Source organism: Adiantum capillus-veneris, chromosome 7 (genome assembly GCF_014529385.1).
Source record: "Adiantum capillus-veneris isolate H3 chromosome 7, ASM1452938v2, whole genome shotgun sequence".
Classification (NCBI taxonomy): domain Eukaryota; kingdom Viridiplantae; phylum Streptophyta; class Polypodiopsida; order Polypodiales; family Pteridaceae; genus Adiantum; species Adiantum capillus-veneris.
Genome location: NC_140937.1, coordinates 48,808,299 through 48,832,430, shown reverse-complemented (window position 1 = coordinate 48,832,430; position 24,132 = coordinate 48,808,299). Strand labels below are relative to the sequence as shown.

Sequence of the window (24,132 nt, the reverse complement as noted above, 5' to 3'; positions counted from 1 at the left end):
ATTTCCAACAGCTTCCTATACTTTCTGTACAATATCGGCATGAGCTTGCCCTATTCTCATCTTCACAGGCTGATCTGTCTAACTTTTTGAAAAAACTATGCGGCCTCAATCCTTCTTTTATCAGCACCCCAACTACTCTAGCTATCCCTCAAACGAGTGGTATCTTTTGTAGAGATAGTGCGACTCTCGAAGCCGTCAAACAATTTCAGAGTAATCTTTGCTCCCTCAATGACTCTAACCTCTTAGAAATGGTACCAAAAATCTCCAAAGTCTTTCCTTTCCTACGTAGTAGGCAGATTGAAATTGAGTCTTTTGGGGTGGACCATCAGCTTGGGTCTTACCTAACAAAGCCTTTCTAGCACCAATTCTTAGTGAAACATGGGTCTATCTTGCTAATCTCCCTGCCTCTATTGTAGAAGACTGCAAACTCAAAAGTTTGAAAGGTGGACAGTTCCTTGACAAAGGGGAACTCATTAAATTCCCTTTCAACCTCAACCTCATCGATCATTCCAAATGCCCTTCCAATACAGGCCTCTACATCCATACTACAAAGGGGAACATGGAGTTTGCCAAAAGTAACCCAGATTTTTACACAGAATCCATTTGGAATGTTTTCGACCCTATGTCAAATGTGCTTGCAAGTTTCTTGACCCTAAAGCTTCATGCGAATCTAGCATCATGTGGTTTGACCATGCCATTTGGTTTATTCTCAACCATCTTGACTTGCTCTTCCCTGATAAACTAGTGGACTTTCATTTCTCCCTTATTTGTTCTTGGTTAGCTAGCCAAGTGAAACAGATAGTAATTGCTTTCAACATCTTTTGAGGGCTAATGTTGGATATCTTGAAAGAACTAAAGTCTGATGAACTTGGGATTTATCTAACCACTTATGCCAATTACAAAGGTGTAACTCTTTTACTTCTTTTTTGACACCTAGCTCTTCCTCTAATCGAGGGAAATCTCGTAGCTATAATAGAGGAAGAGGCAGGAATACCCCAATCAGGAACTTTCTTGATTTAAAATCATTGATGAACATGCATGTTGCTGTGAGCCCGTTCTCAACAAAAAAGCTCCAAGACAAGACTTTATTTACATACATTGTCTCTTTCTAAATGAGCTTCTCGACTGGATACACCCTAAAACACTTTTTTGTGAGTGCTTTGACCTACTTTTGGGAAACCACAAATTACTTGACAATGTACTTATTGGTTGGAAGTATCAACAACCTATCAAGAATCTGGTGTACAACAACGATTTTCTTAGACATAATTCAATTCTTGAATGTATCTGCAATCGTTTTGTCACATTTTGCAAAGACTTTGATACATATGGTATGCATGTTTGTACTTGTGATCTTAGCATCATTGAAAATATCAAAGTTCGGAAAATCTTGGCTAATGGGCTTAATCACATACCTAACTTTCTTAAAAACCCATATCTTGCCTTATTTGCTATACTGAGCTGCTTAACTGACCATGTCAGTTCTCTCCAATTGGAGAAGACAACCCTATTGGACTTAACCAAAGTGGTGGAAGAATGTTTTTTGCAAAAAATCTCACAAATACCTAGAGAATGGTTATCTACAGATAGCTCTCGGATAACACCGCAACTGGCACATGAATTTCGATAGTTATCAAATAATTGGTTCATAGTAGGGCTAGATAAAATCTGTAACTGTCCCACTCTTATTTTCAAAAACTTAGCTTGGAAAGAAGCACAATCCCGGGTATCTGGGAAGGAAATCACAAAAATCAACACATCTCTACAAGAGATTACCAATAACATCTCAAGTCACTTAGATAATCTAGGTTATTCTCTTCAGGATACTAAAATACCAGTACTTTTTCCCACCTATAAAATTCATAAACATAAATCAAATGGATATCTGATGCCTCAAATGGCATCTTTGTGGATGTCACCAAAGATATCACTCTTTGTCTTGCCTTATACTAGCAGAGTTTGAACTAGTATGTACCTTTAAACGAAAAGTCTGCTATAACTTTCTACAAATACAATACAACCCCTTTTGGATAACAAAAAACTCTACAGAGGTTTCTCTTAACCTCCCTAAACAGATTTTTCATCTTTTTCAGCAGATATTACTCAATGTTATGAGAATATTCCCATAGAAGGAGATTTTGGGCTTAAAGAGGTCCTATCACAAGTTAGTAAAGTTGCGTTCATTAATGCTAGAAAGAAGGGTTTCTTCTACATTTCTCTTTTCAAGAAACCTAGATGGATAAAAAAGACACACTCTTCCCACCCATTACAATTTAATGAAGAGAAGCTATGTCTTTATATATCATGGTTACTTTGTAACTGCATCATTCTCTCTGAAGGAAACTGTTTTAACCAAATCCTTGGCATCTCCATGGGCTTCTCCTGCTCCCCGCTTATGTGTAACATATTCCTTGCCTTCTTTGAATACAAATGGTTTCTCATAGCCATGGGAGAAAAAGTGATAAACTTTCACTGATCAGACAAACTTATAGGTATATGGATGACATACTGAGCATCAACAATAATTTTTTTCAGAAGAGATCAGTCAGATATATCCTAAATGCTTAAAATCAGATCCAACTTCTATACAAGGGTTCACTACATCCAATGGGTTTTTTTGCACCTCAATACAATTCCTTAACTTTTCTATTTCTCTTCATATACCTTGTGTTGGAGAGTATGACCAAAAATTTCTATGGGAAAGGGATCTCCTAAACCTTCCACCCTTTGAGTTCATAAAAAGGAATAGTAATAGACCCCACAAAGCGACTCTTAGCACTTGTATCAGCCTGCTTTACTTAATTATCTACTCCTCCTCCAACTACCTCCTTGCTTGGGAAGATATCAAGCTACTTATAAAAAAGTATTGCCTTAATGGCTTCAATAGATGCGACATAATTGATAAAATTCTACTAACACTTACTTAGCATGGCTGGCCTGGGTTACAGCCTGGGTTACACTTCAACCATAATATTCTCATCTCTTTAATAAGGTAGCAGGCCCATTCACAATGGGCCTACTATCGATCCATTGTCTTTGGTGCCTGGGACAGGGTGGGTACACACACACACACACACACACACACACACACACTTACTTTGTTACTTTCTTGAGTTTTTAGCATATTAGAAAATACTTTACTAAACCCTAATGTCGTCACCCTGGGTAGACTGTAAAACCTACAACTTTTTAAAGATACACTAAGTTTAAATCTACCATGGGATGGAACCCTTATAGGCTAATAACTGCCACTTAAGCATTAGCTGACAAGTAAAAAATGTGGGTCCATCTACTGAGCCTCACCTACCCTACCGTGAGGTGCTATGGCAAATTTGCTCCATTGAGCCGGACCACTATTGAGGCAGCTGCATATTGTCAATTCCCATAAGGGGTATGCTATACTCAGTACTTGGGAGGATTCTGTGCACGTCGGGAGTAATGGTGGTCTCCCCTCCTCTATTTAAAGAGGTGAGGGCGCTTTCTACACCTCACTTAGCTTTGTGTGTGTTTTTACTTTAGAGTTAGGACTGTGTGTTAGTTTTCGTTACTCACTGCTACACGAAACATGGAGCTTGTAGCTCAACCAACCCAGCTTTGTCACTGTTTACTGAACTTGGTTTTCTTTCTTGTTTAAATTGCAAACATAACCAGGCTATGGTATCTTGATCACCTTCTCTGAATGCCTGATAAGGCCCACCAAATGGGTTTGCTTTACATGACAATACATAAGGATGAATGATAATTATTTTTTTAAAGCTTTGACCCCTCTACTAGGTTTTGGTTTTTTCCAGTAAAAGCTGCATAATTATATGGTTTGAATGAAGTTGATCCTTAAAATTTGGGGTTTGGCATAATAAATATGGTCTCTTTACACAGTAAAATTCTGATGCGATGTTACTCTGCGTTAACTGGTTCACTGGTTTTTTTGAATAGGAGGTATATATATTAAGCTGCTTGGCTTGGCAAATTCTGGTGATAAGTAACCTGACAGCTCATACTATTTATCAAAAAGTTTTGGGATGGGGGGTATATCCCTAGTGTGTACTAATTTTTTGAGTGAAAATTGTCACTTAAGCATGGCATCTTGACCACTGTTCCTTTAAGCCTAGTAAAGCCCACCGTTTTGGGTTGGCTATATATATAAAGGGGTTTTTTTTGCACACTGATGTTGGAGAGAAGTGTATGTTAACTACCACTTGGCTTAACAATGCAGAACTCTGATGGTAAGAAACATGTTGATACATAGTGGAGCTTTGGGATGGGGGGTATACCCAGGATGTACATTGGTTCTTACACTTGGTACTGTCACTTAAAACTTGGCATTATGATGACTGTCACTTAAAAGACCTGGTAATGTCCACCGTTTGGGTTGGCTTAGTGAATATTGGGGTCTTTTTTTCCCATCTGCACATTGATATTGCATGTTTTTACAAATGTTGGGGACTTTGGGGGAATATGGCCCGGTTACATACCATTGCCAAACCTGTTCGATATTAGTTGTTTGGACAAGATGATGCAATACACTATTTGTATTCACATGATTGAGTACAAAAGATCAGTGTAAACATCTAGCTCTTTTTTTGGATTGACAGTTGGATGGGCTAGGTGACAATAAAGGTTCTCTGCCACTTGGTTTGCTAAGAGATTGTGACTTATTAACTTGGGAAGGATTGGATTCCATATAAACATACGATATCAGTTCTAAATAAACAAAAAACAAGTTTGAACTCATCATGGTATTTTTTAGGCTTCTTTACGGCTTCATGTGATGGAGCCTCATTAATTTGGCAGATAAAAACTCAAAAAGTTGGGCTTTTTTTTTTAATGGGGGGAGCATGCCACTTTGAGTAGAAGGGGTTATGGCCTTCTGATAAGAATAAAATACTAAATAAATTGTGGGATAATAAAACATTTTTTAGAAAAACAGCGTAAATACTTTAGACTAAGCTTGTAAGTTAAAAAAAGTTATGAGATGGACATGGATAACAACTGGTATAGTCCATTGATACCTGTAAAGCACATCCAAGGCTAACATATCTGTTGTCTTGTTTGGATGGATGCAGGTAAGGACTTTATCTTATCTTGGAAGTTTTTTTTGGCTTAAAGCAGTTGTCCACACACGTTTACACATACACCTACTCCAGGGGAAGTACTTCTGATATCTGTATATTGGAATGAGGCTTCATTCTTATAAGCATTGTACAAAAATAATTCTAAGTCTGAGTTGTTTTTGTACTTATCATTTCCCTTTCTCTAGAGCCAGTTGTCTTTTGAATGTAAAAGTTCATTTTTATGTGTTATTATTTATGTTAAAACAGCTACACACACAAGTTAACACAATGTCAGGTGTACGATTTTAACTATTTCAAGGCATTGGGAAAGAATAGATTTGCATTGAATCTGGACTAATTCATGTAATTTTTGAAGGCTCTTTAATGCGTCTATAGCAAGAGGACAACCAGCATGGACTCAATAACTCAATTTCAGCGTTGATCCAACATGCCGTGCAAATCAACCAAAAGGCGACATGTGGAGACCCTCTAGCAAAAAACTATTGTGTACCCAAGTGCTTGAGAAAAACATGGTTTTAGTGTAATCCCACCTACAAATTTCATCGACTATATCTAATGCGCCTTGAGGGCCCTTGCCGCCATGTGACATAACGAAAGGGCTTAGAGAGGATGGGAGTTGGAAACCAAGACAAAGCAAGAAAGAGAGCTGGTTGGGTGCCAAGAAAAGGGTCTCTCTTTGCCTCTCTCTCTCTCTCTCTCTCTCTCTCTCTCTCTCTCTCCCCATCCCCATAGGATGGGCCATACACTCGTAAGATTTAATATAAAGGTTAGGACACCCACAACAATTGGAGGAAAAAACCTAGGTTTAGCATAATCCCACCTACAAATTTTGAGATTTACCTCTAATTTTTTGAATTTTTTTTTTTTTACCAACACTCACTTATCACTTGTCAGAGTGAGTTGTAATGAATTAGAAACATAAAAAATACAACATCCCCATGCTCCAAAAAAGCCATGGATGCAAAAAGGCTAACAACTTAACATCACAACTTTAAATTTTAAATTGAAGGTGAGAATATCTCCACAGTTCAAAGAACCTATATTAAAGTTGAGAGAATCTAGAAGTTTAGCGCAAAAGCCTTCAAATATTATATTTGCCTCTAAATTTTAAAGGAAAAAATATAGTATAGTTGAATGAGTGTAATCCCAACTACAAATTTTGAAATTTATCTCTAAATTTTAGATTTGAAGGTGAGAAAACCTACAAAGTAAGAAATTGAGTGTAATAACCTTCAAATATACTTAAGTTGCCCCAAAAATTTCTCATATGAGTTTTTCAAGTTTTTGGGAGAAAGTATCGTGCCTCACCTCGATTTAGTGCAACTCCCCTTACGAATTTTTGAGATTAGCCTCTAAAATTCTAATTTGCCTTTAAATGCTTGAAAAAACCTAGGCTTAGTGCAATTCCACCTATGAATTTTGAGATTCACCTTTGAATTCTGAGTCAACCCAAAGGCAAGAGCAAGAAATCTGGCATAAAGACAAAAATAGCCAAGATTTGTCAGAGTTGCCTCCCATCGTCTACCTTTGCTATCTGTTGAGGTCCGCTCTTGCCTCGGGCTTGCACGCCTTCTGGCTTGTATTCGTCGGATCGAAATTTTCCAATTACTTCAATTCCCAATTTTGTCAATTCTTGATTTTGTAGATGTCAATGTCGATTCCTTATTCTCGGTTGTGGATTCTGTTGAGTCCCAATCATCACAAACATTGCAAGTATGTGTAACTCAACACTCCTCTAAGGCTTCTTTTAGAAAACCAAAAATAAAGAGGAGGCAAAAGGCCTTAGATTCTTGAACAATGGGGTGTCATCATCCTTGGTCTTTACTTTTTTTTGGGTGGCTTTAATTTTTAGATCTTAAGAGGTAATCATCTCTACAATGATCTACACTAGATAATATACTCTATAGTAGAACATCAAGTTGAAGTATTTTTGGGTGGCTTTAATTTTTAGATCTTAAGAGGTAATCATCTCTACAATGATCTACACTAGATAATATACTCTATAGTAGAACATCAAGTTGAAGTTGAGGTATGAATAGGGACTTTTGATCTATAATAGTATTGGAAAATGCATGGTATTGTTATTATAGGTATAGTAAAAGAGCCTTTAATAAGTTCCGTGGGAGGTGTAAAGAGTCCAATATAGAAGGAGGTGTAGCACGAAGGTTTGAGAATAATGGCATTTCCAACCCTTCACAACCCTTAATACATTGGTTCTACATAAAGCTCCCAAAGCTTTTGGTTAAACAAAGCTTCAACCTTCTATGTCTCTCTATTCTCTCTTTAGTGGTGTCCATGGACTTATATTTAGCCTCCCCATGGATCTTTCTTCTTTGCTTCAGTTTTGGTATTTGGTGAAATATCCAACTTTTGTGAGTTTGTCCATGGTGTTATTATGCCTCTCCAACCCCTCTCACTTTAGCCTTTACTCTTTGCTTTTTTTGGTGTGTTGGTGGGTATGGGCATCCTACTTGGCTTGAATGACATTCTAGGCATGTAAATAAGGGTCTCTCAATAGCATATCCCAAGCTCTTTGGTGTGTCAGCAGAGACATTGTCCAAGTTTCCAAAATGGGAGCTGGTGTTATGATGGGAGAGAGGAGAGATGTGAAGTATGTAAACACCTTCAAAAATCAAGAAAAATCATTACAAAATAGTTGAAATCGGTATGAATCTATTGAAATAATAAAAACAAACTGATTAGTATCTGAAAGGTGCAATCTCTTGAGGGGCTCTTAGGGCATTAAAGATGAATGGTGTGCAAACTTGTGGTGATGCTAGCGATTGACTTCCTTGAAGACTTAATCTAGTAGATTAAAGGCGTACCTCTTCTGTACTTATCAATGGACTACTTGCTTTCTCTTGATGTTGTTGCTACATCGAGTACTCACAATGCTTGCCAAAAGCATTTTTTCCAATTTGAAGAAAATAAGGAAAGCTTCAAACTCTTTCAATTTTTTGGTCCAAATTTGAAGCATTTGCTGATGTTCACACTAAACTTGTAAAATTTTGGCGTTTTCTTGACGGTAAGCTCAAAATCTAGCCAAGATTTTCTTGCAAAAAAAAAAGGTAGACAATGCACACACAATTAACCTCTCTTGCAGAATTGGTCACACATCTCCATCTCTGGAAACGGTAGATGAGCGAAGCATGGACTCACATAGCTTCCTCTGTGTGTGTGTGTGTGTGTCCCCCCCCCCCCCCCCCCCCCCTCTTCCCTAACACACACACACACATGCTTCGACTGGCGTGTGCTTCCATGTTTGCAAATGATCCCAAGCAACTCAGTCTCTCTCTCCCTCTCTCTACATGTTTTGACTAGGGTGTGCTGCCATGTTTGCAACTGACGTCACAAGCATCTCTCTCTCTCTCTCTCTCTCTCTCTCTCTCTCTCTCTCTCTCTCTCTCTCTCTCTCTCTCTCTATATATATATATATATATATATATATATATATATCAGGAAGGCCACGAAATTGCATAAGCTTCTCCAAGCTCTTGCAATCATAAATTGGTTGTGTGCGTGCATATGTTCGAGGTGCTCTATTCTTCAACGTATGGCATGGCTAAGAGCTTGAGAAATTCTCAAGCTCCATAAAGAAATAGAATAGATAGATATACTTTAAAATTATTTTGATCAAGAAAATCGATGACACTCTTTTTGAGACCTCTCTCTCTCTCTCTCTCTCTCTCTCTCTCACACACACACACACACACACACACACACACACACACACACACCCTTACATTTTGAGTCTATTCAAAGTCGGCATTCGATTAAAATTGGGGTTTAGTGTATTGATTGCAAAATTTGCAAAATCCTAGCTAGATTCCAAGTTTGCCTCTTTAAGTAAACTTGCAAAATTTTGATAATTCTAAACTTTAGTAGAGTGAAACCCTTTTTTTTAACTTAAAAGGTCAAAAGTTGAAAGTTGAAAAGATTCACAAATTCCAAGCTTTAGAGGAATGAGACATTTTGTAAGGTTTCTTGAAGTGAAGCAATGAGTGACACGTGGATGCCCTCTCCTTCCTCAAAATTTTTAAGGTGCATTATATACAGTATAAATATATGTGTGTTTGACTTTTTTCGAAACTTGTACTTAAATTTAAATTTAATACAAATGTAGATTTGTGGTCATATCTAGTATACTAATTAGATTTTCATATATAAAAAACTTCTTTTGTCTCAAAGTTCATTGAATATGTGTCTATACTTCGTAAATTTTAGTAAGAGGAAATTAGTTGGCTTTGTTTCTTGTGCTTTTCAATCAAGAAGTTGTCAAATCATGGAAGCTCTTGTATGATGATTAAATTGATTACTTTAAACAAGTTTGTCTAATCAAAATTTGATTTTCCTAATTTCAAGTCGATACTTGAAGCTGCAAGCTCTTTCATATTCTTTCACGATGTGTATAAACAATATGCATAATAATGGTGAAATATATAAAAATATGATTTTGATTATTGTAACATCATTAGTATGCTAAAATGTACCTGATTGATTCGGAAATGATTCGTGTAACCATCATGTTTATCATGTTCTTTATTCCATGCTTTTGTAGTAAAGGACCGCTAACCTATAGGTAGAGAATCGTATTATGATACATCCAGATGTGACATTTGTTGTGCAACCATGCTTAGCTTGATAAGTTCAGTAGATTCCACTCTGATTGAGAATGGTAATTCCATGCATTTTTCTATTTGAGGGTTCTAGTTCTAACTCCCTAGACCAAAAAGTTAAGCAATTTTTGGTGAAAGGACAACCCCTTTTTAAGACGATACACTTCCACCTACTTCTCAACCATGGAGGGCTGGCTACCTCGACAAACCTATGCATTTTTGTTTTAAATATAACTCTAACTTGGCTACTGCTTCTTTATTTTAAAAAAACATTGTTTTGTTGTAACTCTACTTTTTTGATATTAATATGAGTTTAAATCTCATTTATGATATGAAGATACATATCTCTTTTTCTTTTACTCTCTCTCATTTAGCTTTTTGAGCTATTTTTCAAGTTAACCAATAGAATCCAACTTTTTCTTGAGGGAGTAGCCCACTCATCATGGGCATGGATTAAACCCAATTTGTTCACATCATTTAGCTTTTTGAGCTCGTTTTTCAAGTTAAGTAATAGAATCCAATATTTGCATGAGGGAGGAGCTCACTCATCATGGGCATGCATTAATTCAATTTGTTAAGATCATTTTCTCTGTCTCCATCTTGATCTCTATGGGTGTTTTTTGTGTGCAACTCTTATGTGTGTGCATACCACCACGTGCAACAAGGAGAGGGATAGAAAGTTTTTCTTGAGACCCAGGCATCCTCGCTTTGTTGCTAGGACTATCATCGGTCATTGCTCTTAGCCACCATATATGCCATTGTCCCCATCGCGAATGCAATGTTGAAAATTTTGACCGTGTTGTTGCACTTGTCTAGGTTTCCTTCTCCATAGACTCCTTATGCACTCTCTTTCTTTGCTCAAGGTTTTGTATGTATATATTTTTTATACCTACCATAGTAACTATCATCTTTGTGAAGGACTCTTACCCTTCTCCTATGTTCCCTCAGTTTCATTGTTGCAAATGGTATTAGTCGGTGGGTATGAACCCAACTATGAGTAGCTATCTTTGACAGTTAGGTCCTTTATCGTTGATACTATTGGTGTCCTATTCATGTCGGGAGTTAGGAGTAAATTTGTTGGGAAGAGCTTATATTGTAGACGTAGTTGTCATCCTCTCTCTTCCTTAGGTGGCCAAGGTACTTTTTCACTCTCTTTGGATAGCTTTTTTCCCTTGACCATTTTAGTTTCTACATTTTCTTTGGTTCTTTTGAGGAGAGGCAGTTGTCATTCACTCTCTCAATTGGTGGCCTAGGAACTTTTTACTCTCTTTAGGAGAGGTTTTGTTTCCTAGCCTTTTAAGTTTCTACATTTTCTTGGTTCTTTCCCGCATGGCTTATTGTACATTTTTTTATTTCTAAAAGAAGCCTTAGAGGAGAGTTAAATTAGGCATAATTTCAATGTCTTCAGTGATGATTGAAACTTACCTTAAATGTTATTTCAATTTTAAAAATAGTAAATGGATATTTTTATTTCACCTTTCGTTTCACATCCTTACATGTTCTTACATAATTCTAGTAACTTCTACACACATACACATATTGATGAGTTCTTTTTATTTCACATTTCATTTCATAGCCAAACATGGCTTGACTTTTCTTTCATTCTATAAATGAATTCTAGTCAATATTTAAAAAAGTCTCTTTTTATTAAGCGCTCGTTGATCGAATTTCCTCCTCACAAAGAAGCGAACCAAAAATATTAGCATAAATTTGCAAGATTTTTGAACTAGTTTGTCCTTGCCCACACCGTTTGTGAGCGCTCATCTTTCTTTTGCAAGAGAGAGAAGAGAAAAGGTGATATTTTAACATCATAGGAACAATCCTAAGAGACTTCAAAGATTCATCCAACGAGTCTTGAACTGAAGACCTAATACTCTAGAGGGAACTAGGATATTGTTACAAGTAGATTACTATAAGAGGTAGAGAATGTTTTTTAAAATCTTTGTATTGCCTACCTCTCAAAATAGAGAGAGAGAGAGAGAGAGAGAGAGAGAGAGAGAGAGAGAGAATGAGAGAATGTATGAGATTCTTATGGTTTGAGTTTGTTTGCAAATATATCTACACTCCAACCTCAATGTTTCTCTATGGTATCACACTTCACCTCAAAAGGTATACTTGTTCACAACTTTTAAGTTCTATTTTTTCTTGATATGATTGTGACTATTTAATTTGATAGAAGATTCAGATGCAAGTATCTTTCACTTATGTACCTCTGTGTGTGTGTGTGTGCGCGCGCGCGTTGAATAGATCTTTGAGGCCTCTTGGGATAATTTCCCACTAGAGTAAAAGTTCTCTCTTCTTCTTCTCTTCTCTCTCCACATAGGAAATTATTAGCAATTCTGGCACACACTAACTTCTCACATATGACTTTTTCCATGAATTTGTACTTAAATTAAGATTTAATGCAAGTGTATATTTGTGTTCATACCTAGTATACTAATTAGATTTTTTATACTGTCATTTTTTGGACTATATAAAGTGTCCTTAGTACGGCGTTGGATTTTTGTTGCAATTGTGAACCACTAGATAAAGCTTGCTGATTAGTGTCATATGGCAAAAAACTTTCTTTTTAAATATTCCTTCTAGGTCTTTGTAAGAGGTGTTGACATTTGTGTACCTCTCTCTTTAAAGAGGGCCATTGAATTTTGGGTCACACACAATCTTTCTCATCTTCTTTCACCTTTTTTTTCTCAATTTGCTACAATGCTTCCAAGTGGTTTTTTCAAACATTATTTTTTATGTTTTTGCAATATGTTATAGTCTAATAATTTACTGTTACACTTTTTTCATATAACATAATATTTTATTGTGATAACAAATGTCTTAAAAAGTTAGTGCGACTTTTTTTGTTTTCTGTGGCAAAGAAACCTTTTATTATTAAATTCTACTCAAAGCCTTATGTAAGCCATAATGAACTTTCACCTTGTTTTTCTCAAAGTTCATTGAACATGTGTCTATACTTGGTAAATTTTTAAAACAAGAAAATGAGCTGGTTTTGTTTTTTGTGTTTTTCAATCAAGAAGTTGTCAAATGGTGGAAGCTCTTGTATGATGATTAAATTGATTATTTTAAACAAGTTTGTCTAGCCAAAATTGATTTTCCTAATTTCAATTGGAAACTTGGAGTTGCAAGGTCTTTCATACTTGTTTACAACTTTTATGTGTTATTGTTATGGATACGATTGTGACTATTAATTTGATTTAAGAGATGAAAGTATCATTTACTTATGTTTTCGTCTCTCTCTCTCTCTCTCTCTCTCTCTCTCTCTCTAAGATTTTGGCACACACTAACATCTAGCATTGTTATGTATATATATGTACTGACTTTTTCCATAAGCATACTTAAATTAGGAAAGGTACGTAAATGAGGAGAAGCATGAAAGGTCGTTCATCTTTTAGTGTTTGACATGTGTCCCTCAAGCTAAATTTAGCAATCAAGATCTACAAAAAAATTATCTCATTTTCTAAAAATAAGGGGTCTTTACTTTAAGAGCTACCTCCTAAGGTTCCATTGATCTTTTTGAGTTTTTTCATCACTTCTCTTTAATTTATTATTAAAATATATATAGTCTTAGAATTCAAGGCTCCTTTGGATAAAATATAGAAATTTTTAATCATGTTTTTCATAAATTTATACTATCTTTTAAGGTTTACAAGGAACCTCATATATATGTTCTTACTGGATTCAAATCTATAATAGTCATATTTTTGGCTTGCTAAAAGAAGCCTTAGAGTTGAGTTGGGTTAGGCGTACTATCAATTCTTTCAATGCTTAGAGTGTGATGATGAATCTTTTTATTTCACCTTTCATTTCACATTGACATGTCTTGACTTTTCTTGCATTCTATTTTTTAGAATGTTAAAGTGAAGCTTCACCTTCCATAATCTATACTATATATGAAGCACCTTAAAATTTGCATTCTATTTTTTAGAATGTTAAAGTGAAGCTTCACCTTCCATAATCTATACTATATATGAAGCACCTTAAAATTTTCAAGGAAGGAGAGATGGTGGAGCCTCCATCCATGTGTCACATTGTGCTTCATTTCAAAGAGAACCTTTAGAAAACATTTAATTGAAAATGAAAAAGTGAAGAGTAAGTACTAGAATGGTAGAAAATGAAAAGACTTGTGAGCTTGTCTTGGCAGTGGAAAGTCAAAAAGACCTTAGTACTCTATTTAAATTTATAATACTTAAGCTTACAGTTCTTAGGAGGCCATTTCACTTTAGCCCTCAATTTCAAGGCTACCATTAACTACTAATATTTTCTAAAATTATTTGAAGGTTTGCTTTCCTTTACATTTTGAAGGCCATAAATAATTTTTGTCCATGTGTTGTTCAATGAACTTCCCTTTGCATGTTTGCAGGGACCTTCTATGTCGTAAATGATCTTTAATCTCGACGCTCAAAGTTCAAAAGCTAGATGTATGTATCCACGCAAGTGCACATGTGTGTGTGTGTGTGTGTGTGTGTGTGAGAGAGAGAGAGAGAGAGAGAGAGAGAGAGAGAGAGACCCATTGTCTCGATGTGTGAATATAAGAGACAAAGTCCACGTGCCATTCTTCGAGGTGTTGGCGCTTTGCATGAAGGCTTTCCACATTTGCAATGCATTATTGAAGCACATTGAGCTCAACAATTCATCGATAGGAGTCCAATAATTTGTTATGGATGTTATGCACACATTGTGTGTGTGTGTGTGTGTGTGTGTGTGTGTGTGTGTAAGATGAATTCAACCATTAGAGCATAAAACAGACAATCATCCATAGGTAAAAAAGTCCAAAAATGTATATTCATCATGTGTAACTTGGGCAATATACAATCAAGGAAGAAAAAACACTCCCATTGTGCGCGCGCGCGCGTGTGTGTGTGTGTGTGTGTGTGAGAGAGAGAGAGAGAGAGAGAGAGAGAGAGAGAGAGAGAGAGAGAGAGAGAGAATGCATGTGTAAGTGAGTGAGAGAGAGAGAGTATCATTCACTACAGCCTCTGTGTGTGTGTGTGTGTGTCTCTATGAGTGAGTGAGAGAGTGAGAGAGAGAGAGAGAGGAGGGAGAATAAGCATTGGTTTTACAATTAGCAATCCACAAAGCGACAACAACGAAATCCTCAATCGACAATAAAAAATAAAAAATCGACGTGTGACATTTACAAAATGGAGAGTTGACGCAATTTGAAAAGTTCAATCCGACAAATCCAAGGCAGAAGATGTGCAAGCCCAGGGTAGGAGCATACCTCAACAAACGGCAAAGGTGGATGACGAGAGATAACTCCGACAATTCTTGGCTATTTTTGAAGGTTTTTACGCTAGATTTCTTTGAGCTTTGTGCTCTTTCCTTTGGGTTGACTTGGAATTCAAAGATGAATCTCAAAATTTGTAAGTGGGATTGCACTAAATCTAGGTTTTCTCAAGTGTTTAAAGGCGAGTTAGAATTTTATGCAAACCTCAAAATTTTGTAAGGGGGGTTACACTAAATCGAGTTGAGGCACAATGCTTTCTTCTAATAACTTAGAAAACTTGCATATGAGGAATTTTAGGGCCAACTTGATTATATTTTAAGGCTTTTACAATCAATTTCTCTATACTTTGTAGGTTTCTTCACCTTCAAATTTATAATTTAAAGATAAATTTTAAAATTTGCAGGAGGGATTCCACTAAATTGAGGAGTTTTCAAGCATTTGGCTATACTATACCTTTTTTTCAAACATTTTAGAGACAAATTTACTATGTTTAAAGGTTTTGGCACTAAATTTCTCTGCACTTTGTACATTTTCTAAACATTAATTTATGTTCTCTAACCTTTGTAGTTTCTTTGTTTCCTTTTTAATGCTCTTAAGAGCTTGATTTGAATTAACTAAAAAAGAATACGTGCAGACCTTGGGCATATCCTTTGCACAAGGGTCTCCAACCAATACAACATATGCACACTATGACCCATAACATACCCGAACATTTTTGCAAGTACATTATATTTCTATCAAGGACCTATCTTCTTCTTTTCGGCAAGCCGCTTTATAAATCTCAAAAAATTTAGATGGGATTATACTAAACCTAATTTTTTTCCTCCAACTGTTTTGGGTGTCCCAACATTCAAATTAAATTTTACAAGTGTATGGCCCATCCTATGGATGTAGAGAGAGAGAGAGAGAGAGAGAGAGAGAGAGAGAGAGAGACCTTTTTCTTGGCACCCAATTCACTCTCGGTCTTTCTTTGCCTTAGTCTCCCCCCCCCCCCCCCCCCCCCTTCCAAGCCCTTTCCTTATGTCACATGGCAAGGGCCTCCAAGGTGCATTAGATATAGTTGCAAAAATTTATAGGTGAGATTATACTAAATCTAGTTTTTTCTTGAGCACTGGGATACACAATAGAATTTTGCTATAATTCAATAGTCTATTATCTATACTCTTTATAATGGAGTTTGAAAAATTAGAGGAAGGAGAGAGCCTCTACAAGTTGTTTTTTCGTTGATTTGCATGGCTTATTGGATCAACGTCAAAATTGAGTTGTTGATGGGTCGTCCTCCTTACCATAGACATTAAAGAGCTTGTGAAAATTGAGTGAAGTAGTTCATATTTTATGCAACTCCATCCTTTTTCAATGACGTACAATAGTCAAAATTGTACGTCTGGCAACCTATTGTCAATGTGTGTGTGTGTGTGTGTGTGTGTGTGTGAGAGAGAGAGAGAGAGAGAGAGAGAGAGAGAGAGAGAGAGAGAGAGAGATTGTGCAAATCACCTTTTTTCAACAATGTGTAGATTGTAGTAGTCAAAATTGTGTGTGTGTGTGTGTGTGTGTGTGTGTGAGAGAGAGAGAGAGAGAGAGAGAGAGAGAGAGAGAGAGAGAGAGAGAGAGAGAGAGAGAGAGAGAGCTAGCTTTGCCGCTAGAAAGTAGACATAGAAAGAGAAAGAGTGAAGTGGGTCGTCGCCACCAAGACCAAGACCTTAATCAGGATAGCTACTAATGATCATGTAGAGGTGAACAAGGGACAAGCATTGTCCATTGGTGTGGAGTGCTTCGAAGTAGAAGATGGGTGCTGAAGGCAATAGGTGTGCATGGGTTGCTTGAGCCACTATGAGTTTGGTCTGGTAGCAATAGAGTAAAGAGCTAATGGCTTAGGTGGGAGAAGTTGTAGCCACAACTTGGACAGATTGTGTGTGTGTGTGTGTGTGTGTGAGAGAGAGAGAGAGAGAGAGAGAGGGAGAGGGAGAGAGAGAGAGAGAGATTGTGCAAATCACCTTTTTTCAACAATGTGTAGATTGTAGTAGTCAAATTGGTGTGTGTGTGTGTGTGTGTGTGTGTGTGTGTGTGTGTGTGAGAGAGAGAGAGAGAGAGAGAGAGAGAGAGAGAGAGAGCTAGCTTTGCCACTAGAAAGTAGACAGAGAAAGAGAAAGAGTGAAGTGGGTCGTCGCGACCAAGACCAAGACCTTAATCAGGATAGCTACTGTCCATTGGTGTGGAGTGCTTGGTAGTAGAAGATGGGTGTTGAAGGCAATAGGTGTGGATGGGTTGCTTGAGCCACTATGAGTTTGGTATGGTAGCAAGAGAGTAAAGAGCTAATGGCTTAGGTGGGAGAGGTTGTAGCCACAACTCGGACAGATTGTGTGTGTGTGTGTGTGTGTGTGTGTGTGTGTGTGTGTGTGTGTGAGAGAGAGAGAGAGAGAGAGAGAGAGAGAGAGAGAGAGAGAGAGAGAGAGAGAGAGAGAGAGAGATGTAGGAGCCCATTCCATTGGCCAAACTTAGGGGACACATTCTTGTCCATGCTCTCTCTCAGCCCCCCATCAGCAACGATGGCACTTCTCTATACATTAGAGCACTGCGAGGCCTGATGTACTGAGAGATATTTATATGCAGGTTGAAGCAAAAAGTTAAAATGGGTCCTTTTCTTGCAATGGTGAATACAAAAAGACCTTAATTGGGGATGCAAGGATCTTAGCATTGGATGCATTTGGGCTTCGTCTATGGCTAGGAGTGTTGTTTTAGCTTCTAGGAGCCACTACCGCTGACTAGTTTAGCATCACATATTTCGAGAAGCTGTAGATGTTTTACATCTATCCCAAGGCATGTATGTGTATACATGTGTGTGCATGCGCACGCGCACGCGCACGCGCGCGTGTGTGTGTGTGTGTGTGTGAGAGAGAGAGAGAGAGAGAGAGAGAGAGAGAGAGAGAGAGAGAGAGAGAACATACTTTTAAACAAGGGAACAATCCAAAAGGGGACATTGGTGTGTGTGTGTGTGTGTGAGAGAGAGAGAGAGAGAGAGAGAGAGAGAGAGAGAGAGAGGCGCATTGTTATCTTCCTAGAGTGATTCCAAGGACTACAATTTCATTCTCCTCACATGTGGCACGTAGATACACACACACACCTACCTATATATGACTGTATGTGTGTGTGTGTGTGTGTGAGTGTGTGTGTGTGTGTGTGTGTGTGAGAGAGAGAGAGAGAGAGAGAGAGAGAGAGAGAGAGAGAGAGAGAGAGAGAGAGAGAGAGAGAGATTCAATAGACTACATTATGTTTACTTTTAGATATAGCTCCCATAATCACGTCTTGGATTGAATTCCTCCGATATTAGGAGGAGGAGGAGGAGAAGAATTCTTATTGTCCCAATAGGAATAGTTCCAAGAGACCTCAAAGATCTATCAAACGAGTCTCGAACTCAAGACCTAAAGAGATCAATGTACCATACTTAGGCTGGGTACAAATGGAGCAATGTCAACTAGCAAAAGTGCATCATTGTCACATGGATGCACGTGACTCGACATAGTTTCTTCTGCCTTGCTGCATTTTCTTTCACATCTCCCCTCGAAAAAGAGAAACTGCTGCTGCAAAAGTTGACAGTTTATCACTAGCAAGGATTTGAGCTAAAGGCACGTCTAATCAAACTGTAGCACAAGGCTTGACTGAAGCGAGCTACCACGATCACATTGCCTCCGTGTGTTGTGAACATACCGATAAAAGTGGCAATTGAGCCTTGAAAAAATTCCACCGCCGCCCACACAAAGAAGAAGAAGAAGAAGAAGAAGAGTATTTTAACGTTGTAGGAAACTATCCCAAGAGACCTTAAAGATCTATCCGACGAGGAGAGTTGAACTAGACCTGAGAGAGTATGCTAAGTGGATGCAAGGTGAGGCCATGCGTGACACCATCCTAGAAGAGAGGGTATACATGAGCCACTCGTTGTGCTTTTCTATCGAAAAGCCGGGCGCGAGCCATTTTGAGAGTTCCGAAACTTTTGACCAAGCGAAGTAAGCTAAATTTGTCCTGCTAAAAAGTGTGTGTTCAAAAAAAGCGTGAATAAATAAAAGATAACCTGATAAAGCATAAAAACGAAGCTCTCTCCCTCTCTCTCTATAGATAGTGGCTCACGTACGCGCACGTAATAAGTCTGTGACTGTGTGTGTTCGTGTGTGTGTGTTTCCATAGCCGGAGCGCCCTTATACACGCACGCGCGCACACACAGACACTCACACAGAAGAAATCATGGCGCCCAAGAAGGTTCTCGACCCCGACACCATCAATGAGAACATCAAGAAGCTGGTATATGCCGTACGTGGGGAGCTCTATATCCGCGCTTCTGAGCTGCAGAAAGAAGGCAAAAAGGTACCATTATTTCTTGTTTCTTTGATCAAAACAATGGGTCTAGTCTGAAGCTCACTAGTCAAAGCGCGTCATGCTTGCTCCTTGGCCTCCGAGGTCCGTAGCAGAAACATAAAAAGGATCAAGAACTTGCTTATTGTGTTTTACTGGTCAAATAATCTTTAAGAAAGGATTGAAGATTCTTCAGCAGAAGAGAAGTTTTGACTCTCACGCACTGATATGCTCTAGTGGTCATACTATCTGTGATAGTTTCAGAGTTAGAGATGTCATGACATAGTTTTTGATGAGTGGTCACATTGCTAGGTGATTTCTTATAGCTGTAAGATGTCTTTACCACTACATATGCATAAAGCTAAGGATGATCTGGTTCAAACATGCATAGCCTTAGCCCTAACTTGTACAAGTCTCCCATTCCTAAATAGCAGACTTTGAACTTAAGTCTTTCCTTTAAACTCACGCAAGTACAAAGTGTTGCACTATGTTCTGAGTAAATGAAAAGGTTGGCTTTTGATGCCATAATGTATGTTGCCCTCTCTCTTTAAACGCGCACTTTTGAGTGCTGGAGGTTATGGTGTTAAAGTTTCAATATCGAAGGATTGGTTTGCATCAAGCGTTTTTGGCTACTCTTTGCAGATTATCTTTACCAATGTTGGCAACCCTCATGCACTCGGGCAGAAACCGTTGACATTTCCTCGCCAGGTACATGTATAATTGATACTTTGCTAACATCACACACACACACACACACACACACACACACACACACACTCACACTCAGAAACACCGTTCAGGACTTGTTTATAAATCAATGTGTTCGTGGCAGGTGATGGCTCTTTGTCAGGCACCTTTTTTGATGGAAGATCTCAATGTGGACCTGTTATTCCCTGCTGATGTTATTGCTAGAGCAAAGCTTTATTTGTCTTACACATCTGGTGGACTTGGTAAGCCTTATGAAAAGTTTTGATTCAGGTGATTATTTTAAGTATCTCTCTCTGATATTGGGTCCTACTCAGGTGCGTATAGTGATTCTCGTGGATTACCTGGCATTAGGCAGGAAGTTGCCAATTTTCTTCTCCAGCGTGATGGGTATCCAAGGTAAAGCCTGCTATTGGGGCACTCTAGTATAGTTTTCTCCATCTTTTGTTTGCTTTCTTGGAAGAATCCTCTCCTGTCTAGACCTAGACATGCAAACATTCACATAAGCTCAAATGTTGTGGTCGTCACTATGCGCATTCCCCTTGTGAGCCAATGATAGAAGTTGTATTCTTGAGCTCAACAAGAAGATAGTTACATGAGAGCATTGTGCTATGCAAGCGTCCATTTTAAAGATGTGCCTGTTTGTGACGATATTAGTACTTATCCTGTAAAACTTGCAGTGATCCCGAACTGATTTTCCTCACTGATGGAGCTAGTAAAGGTGTCATGCAACTTCTCAACATGATTGTTCGGAACAAGAATGATGGGGTATAAGTTTTGCAGACTCTCCCTGTGGATTTACATGCTTTGTGTAAGTTCCTCTTACAATGTGAATTTACAGGTGTTGTGTCCTATACCACAATATCCTCTCTACTCTGCTACAATTGAGCTGGTTGGTGGAACTTTAGTCCCTTATTACTTGAATGAGGAAAGCAATTGGGGGTTGGATATTACAGATTTGAAGCAACAAGTGAACGCAGCTCGTAGAAAGGGGATTATTGTAAGATTCTTTTCCTGGATGTTTTGTACTTGCAAATATCAACACATATATGGCATTAATCAAGCTGCTGGTCTTGAACTCAGGTTCGTGCACTTGTCTTTATAAACCCTGGGAACCCAACAGGGCAATGCCTTTCAGAATCCAATCTTCGGGACCTTATTCAGTTTTGTCACACTGAACACATTGTTATGCTGGCCGATGAAGTGTACCAACAGAATATTTACCAGGATGAGCGGCCATTTTTAAGTGCTAAGAAGGTGGCTTCTGGCTTGAAGCTCTATAAGTAGAAGAATGGGCTTTGTGAATTCAATGGCTAACATGGTGTTCTTTGGCCTTAGGTCTTGATGGATATGGGCCTGCCTTATAGCAAAGAGGTGGAGCTTGTATCTTTCCACACCGTCTCCAAAGGTTACTGGGGTGAATGTGGTCAGCGTGGTGGATATTTTGAACTAACAAATATACACCCTCAGGTACTACATAATCCATTGTACTTTCCTAGGAGTGCGTTACTGCAGGCTAAGCAGAGTGTGGGCATATTTACAGACTGTTGATGAGTTGTACAAAGTGGCTTCTATCTCTCTTAGTCCCAATGTGCCGGGCCAAATTTTTGTAAGTTTTTATTTTCTCATCAGTTACTATATGAAAAGTTTATTTTCCAGTCCCTCAATTATTCATTGCATACAGGTAGGGCTGATGGTCAATCCTCCCAAACCAAATGATATTTCTTATCCTAAATACATGCAAGAAAGGTTTGTTGGTTTTAACAATTCCAAATTTTGAAATCTATTGTGTGCATCAATTGGTTTGCATAATATGTCGTCTATTATGTATGCAGCAAGGCAATAATGGAATCGTTGCGAAGACGAGCTCACATCATGACAGATGGTTTCAATAGTTGCAGAAACATCACTTGCAATTTCACTGAAGGTACTTTTGTTTTGGGACAGTTTTCAATTAGCCTTCATTTGATACAAGAGGCATAAGATGTGACTTGGCCCATTCTCTGCAAAATGCTCTAATCTAGGCAATATGATAATGGCAGTGCACTGTTCCACTTTCCTCTTATGGCATGCATCGTGACTCATGACCCTACCTTTGACATGCTTTTATGTTCTCTAAAGGCTTAGCCCAAGGGTTTGTGAGTAGAGTTTTTACTGTGAACTCTGCTGGGGTTCTGATGGTAAATATGAAGGGAAAAGAAGGTTTGAACTCAACAACAATATGGCAAGAGTTGTTCAACCCCCATGTTATACTTCTACTGACCTTGTTTACCGAGGAGTCAATGTTATCAGATTATGAACGTTCTGTGTGTCCGCATATAGTGGACATCAACTTTACATGTCTTTCAACTTAAGGTGAAATGCCCTTGATTTCCTTGACTTGTGACACCTCATTCCAACCATGGCTCCCTTGTGGAGGAAGCATATGCATCTAGTCGTGAGGGTGGGGCAGGAACAGCTAAATGGTCTTTTGGTCTCTTTTGATTTAAAGGGTAACCATTTACTGTACGCATTGCAAGTAAAGGTGACGTAAATCTGTTTTATTTATTGCGACAGGTGCCATGTATTCTTTTCCAAAGGTGAAGCTGCCTCCGGCTGCCATAGGAGCTGCCAAGAAGGCTGGAAAGGCTGCGGATGTCTTTTACTGTATCAAGCTGCTGGAAGCGACGGGGATATCGACGGTTCCAGGCTCAGGGTTTGGTCAAAAAGACGGGTAATTCTCTTGCACACGGGCTAAAGTTTTAATTAATCTGTGCAACAGAATGCACTGACCTTAATGGGTTTTGCAGCACATTTCATTTGAGGACCACAATTCTGCCAGCTGAAGAGGATATGCCTGAAGTAATGCAGATGTTCAAGAAATTCAATAATGAGTTCATGAACTTGTATGAAGGCCCATCTGGAGCCATCTCAAGGTTGTGATGTGCGCCCCCTGTAATTGATTGGAGTTTTCTCCAGCACGTCTGTTGTATTTTGATGATCTGAATCTGTATATTAGTGTATGAGTGATACTGCTAAGCTTTATTCTTTTGTGATCCCCCAGGTGATTGTTCAAGAACAATTGTTTATAGCTTCAGACATATTTTATTCAGATGCAAGCATAAGCGATTGGGGTGTTAAATATCCCACAAAGCATGTTTGCATTTCTCTGTTATCGATGAAGGTCAGAATTATCGATACGATACATTTTTTGCGAATAGAAGTTTTTGAAGATTGCTCTTCCTCATTTCTTTACTGCACTTTCCTCTAGTACACCTACTGCTGAGGGTTTTGGTTTCCATCTTCTTTGATTGTCTGCTGTTCACATGATGATAGAAAGGATAATTTCATGCTCCAGGTGGTCTCCAGGTGAGCGTGCCCAGGGGTTTTTAGTAGAAATAAGAAGAAAGAGAGAGAGAGAGAGAGAGAGAGAGAGAGAGAGAGATGTGGAGCTTATATATGACCCTTGATGCTTGAGGACTGAGGATATGAGGGTGGCAATCCGGTTTGAATATGTAAGGGAAGCAAGCTTGAATGTGATAGAGAGTCGATAACTCTTAAGCAGGGTATGATGCTCACTCTCAACCTTGCAAGGGGCATAGTAAGCGACTCTTCCCAAGTGCCCCAATGCCCTGTCTCACATTGAAGATAGAAAGAGCTGGGTGTTGATTGTGGATAAGGATTAAAACATGTACGGGTGAGTACAGCTTCCTTCCTTACAGAAATTGCTTTTGTAATTGTTGGCAATGTGGGTGGTGTAACGAATGAAGCACAGGCCTTCAGATTTCTCCTATGTCATTGGTGTTGTAAGAAAGTCTCATTCACTGTAGGGCCTAGTGATTTATCACGAAGCAAGTGTGTTGCATTACGTCTTTCAAACCACTTGATCGATTGAATCCATCTGGAGCTCAATTTTCTGCTTTTAAGAGCGTTTGAACTTTGTTATTTGCCTTGTGTGCAATTCTAGGAAGCCCCTTCTGCTCCTCTTTACCATGTACTTTGCAACTCTCTGCATGCCCCTCTCCTCATGGAGGAGCATTAAGGTGTTTGTATCTTCACTTGGAAGAAAATTGTAAGAAAATTTTTGAACACTTTCAATCTCCCCCATGATACATCTACACAAAGATGCTACAAAGATGCAGTTTTTTGCTTTGCTTTTCAAAGCTTTATGCAGTTTGATACA

The 24,132-nt window shown here is 38.4% G+C and overlaps 1 protein-coding gene across 1 annotated transcript; it reads left to right on the top strand.

The window, feature by feature from the left end:
* The first annotated feature begins 19,030 nt into the window (after window positions 1–19,030).
* Window positions 19,031–23,008, top strand: LOC147453814 (glutamate--glyoxylate aminotransferase 1-like). Its single transcript, XM_086515903.1, has 13 exons — window positions 19,031–19,277; window positions 19,908–19,973; window positions 20,098–20,215; window positions 20,288–20,369; window positions 20,651–20,738; window positions 20,812–20,970; window positions 21,054–21,227; window positions 21,309–21,440; window positions 21,514–21,579; window positions 21,655–21,719; window positions 21,806–21,897; window positions 22,527–22,683; window positions 22,760–23,008. Exons 1-13 carry the CDS (start codon window positions 19,158–19,160, stop codon window positions 22,890–22,892), a joined length of 1,452 nt encoding a protein of 483 aa, XP_086372029.1. The 5' UTR covers window positions 19,031–19,157; the 3' UTR covers window positions 22,893–23,008.
* Window positions 23,009–24,132: the final 1,124 nt, after the last annotated feature.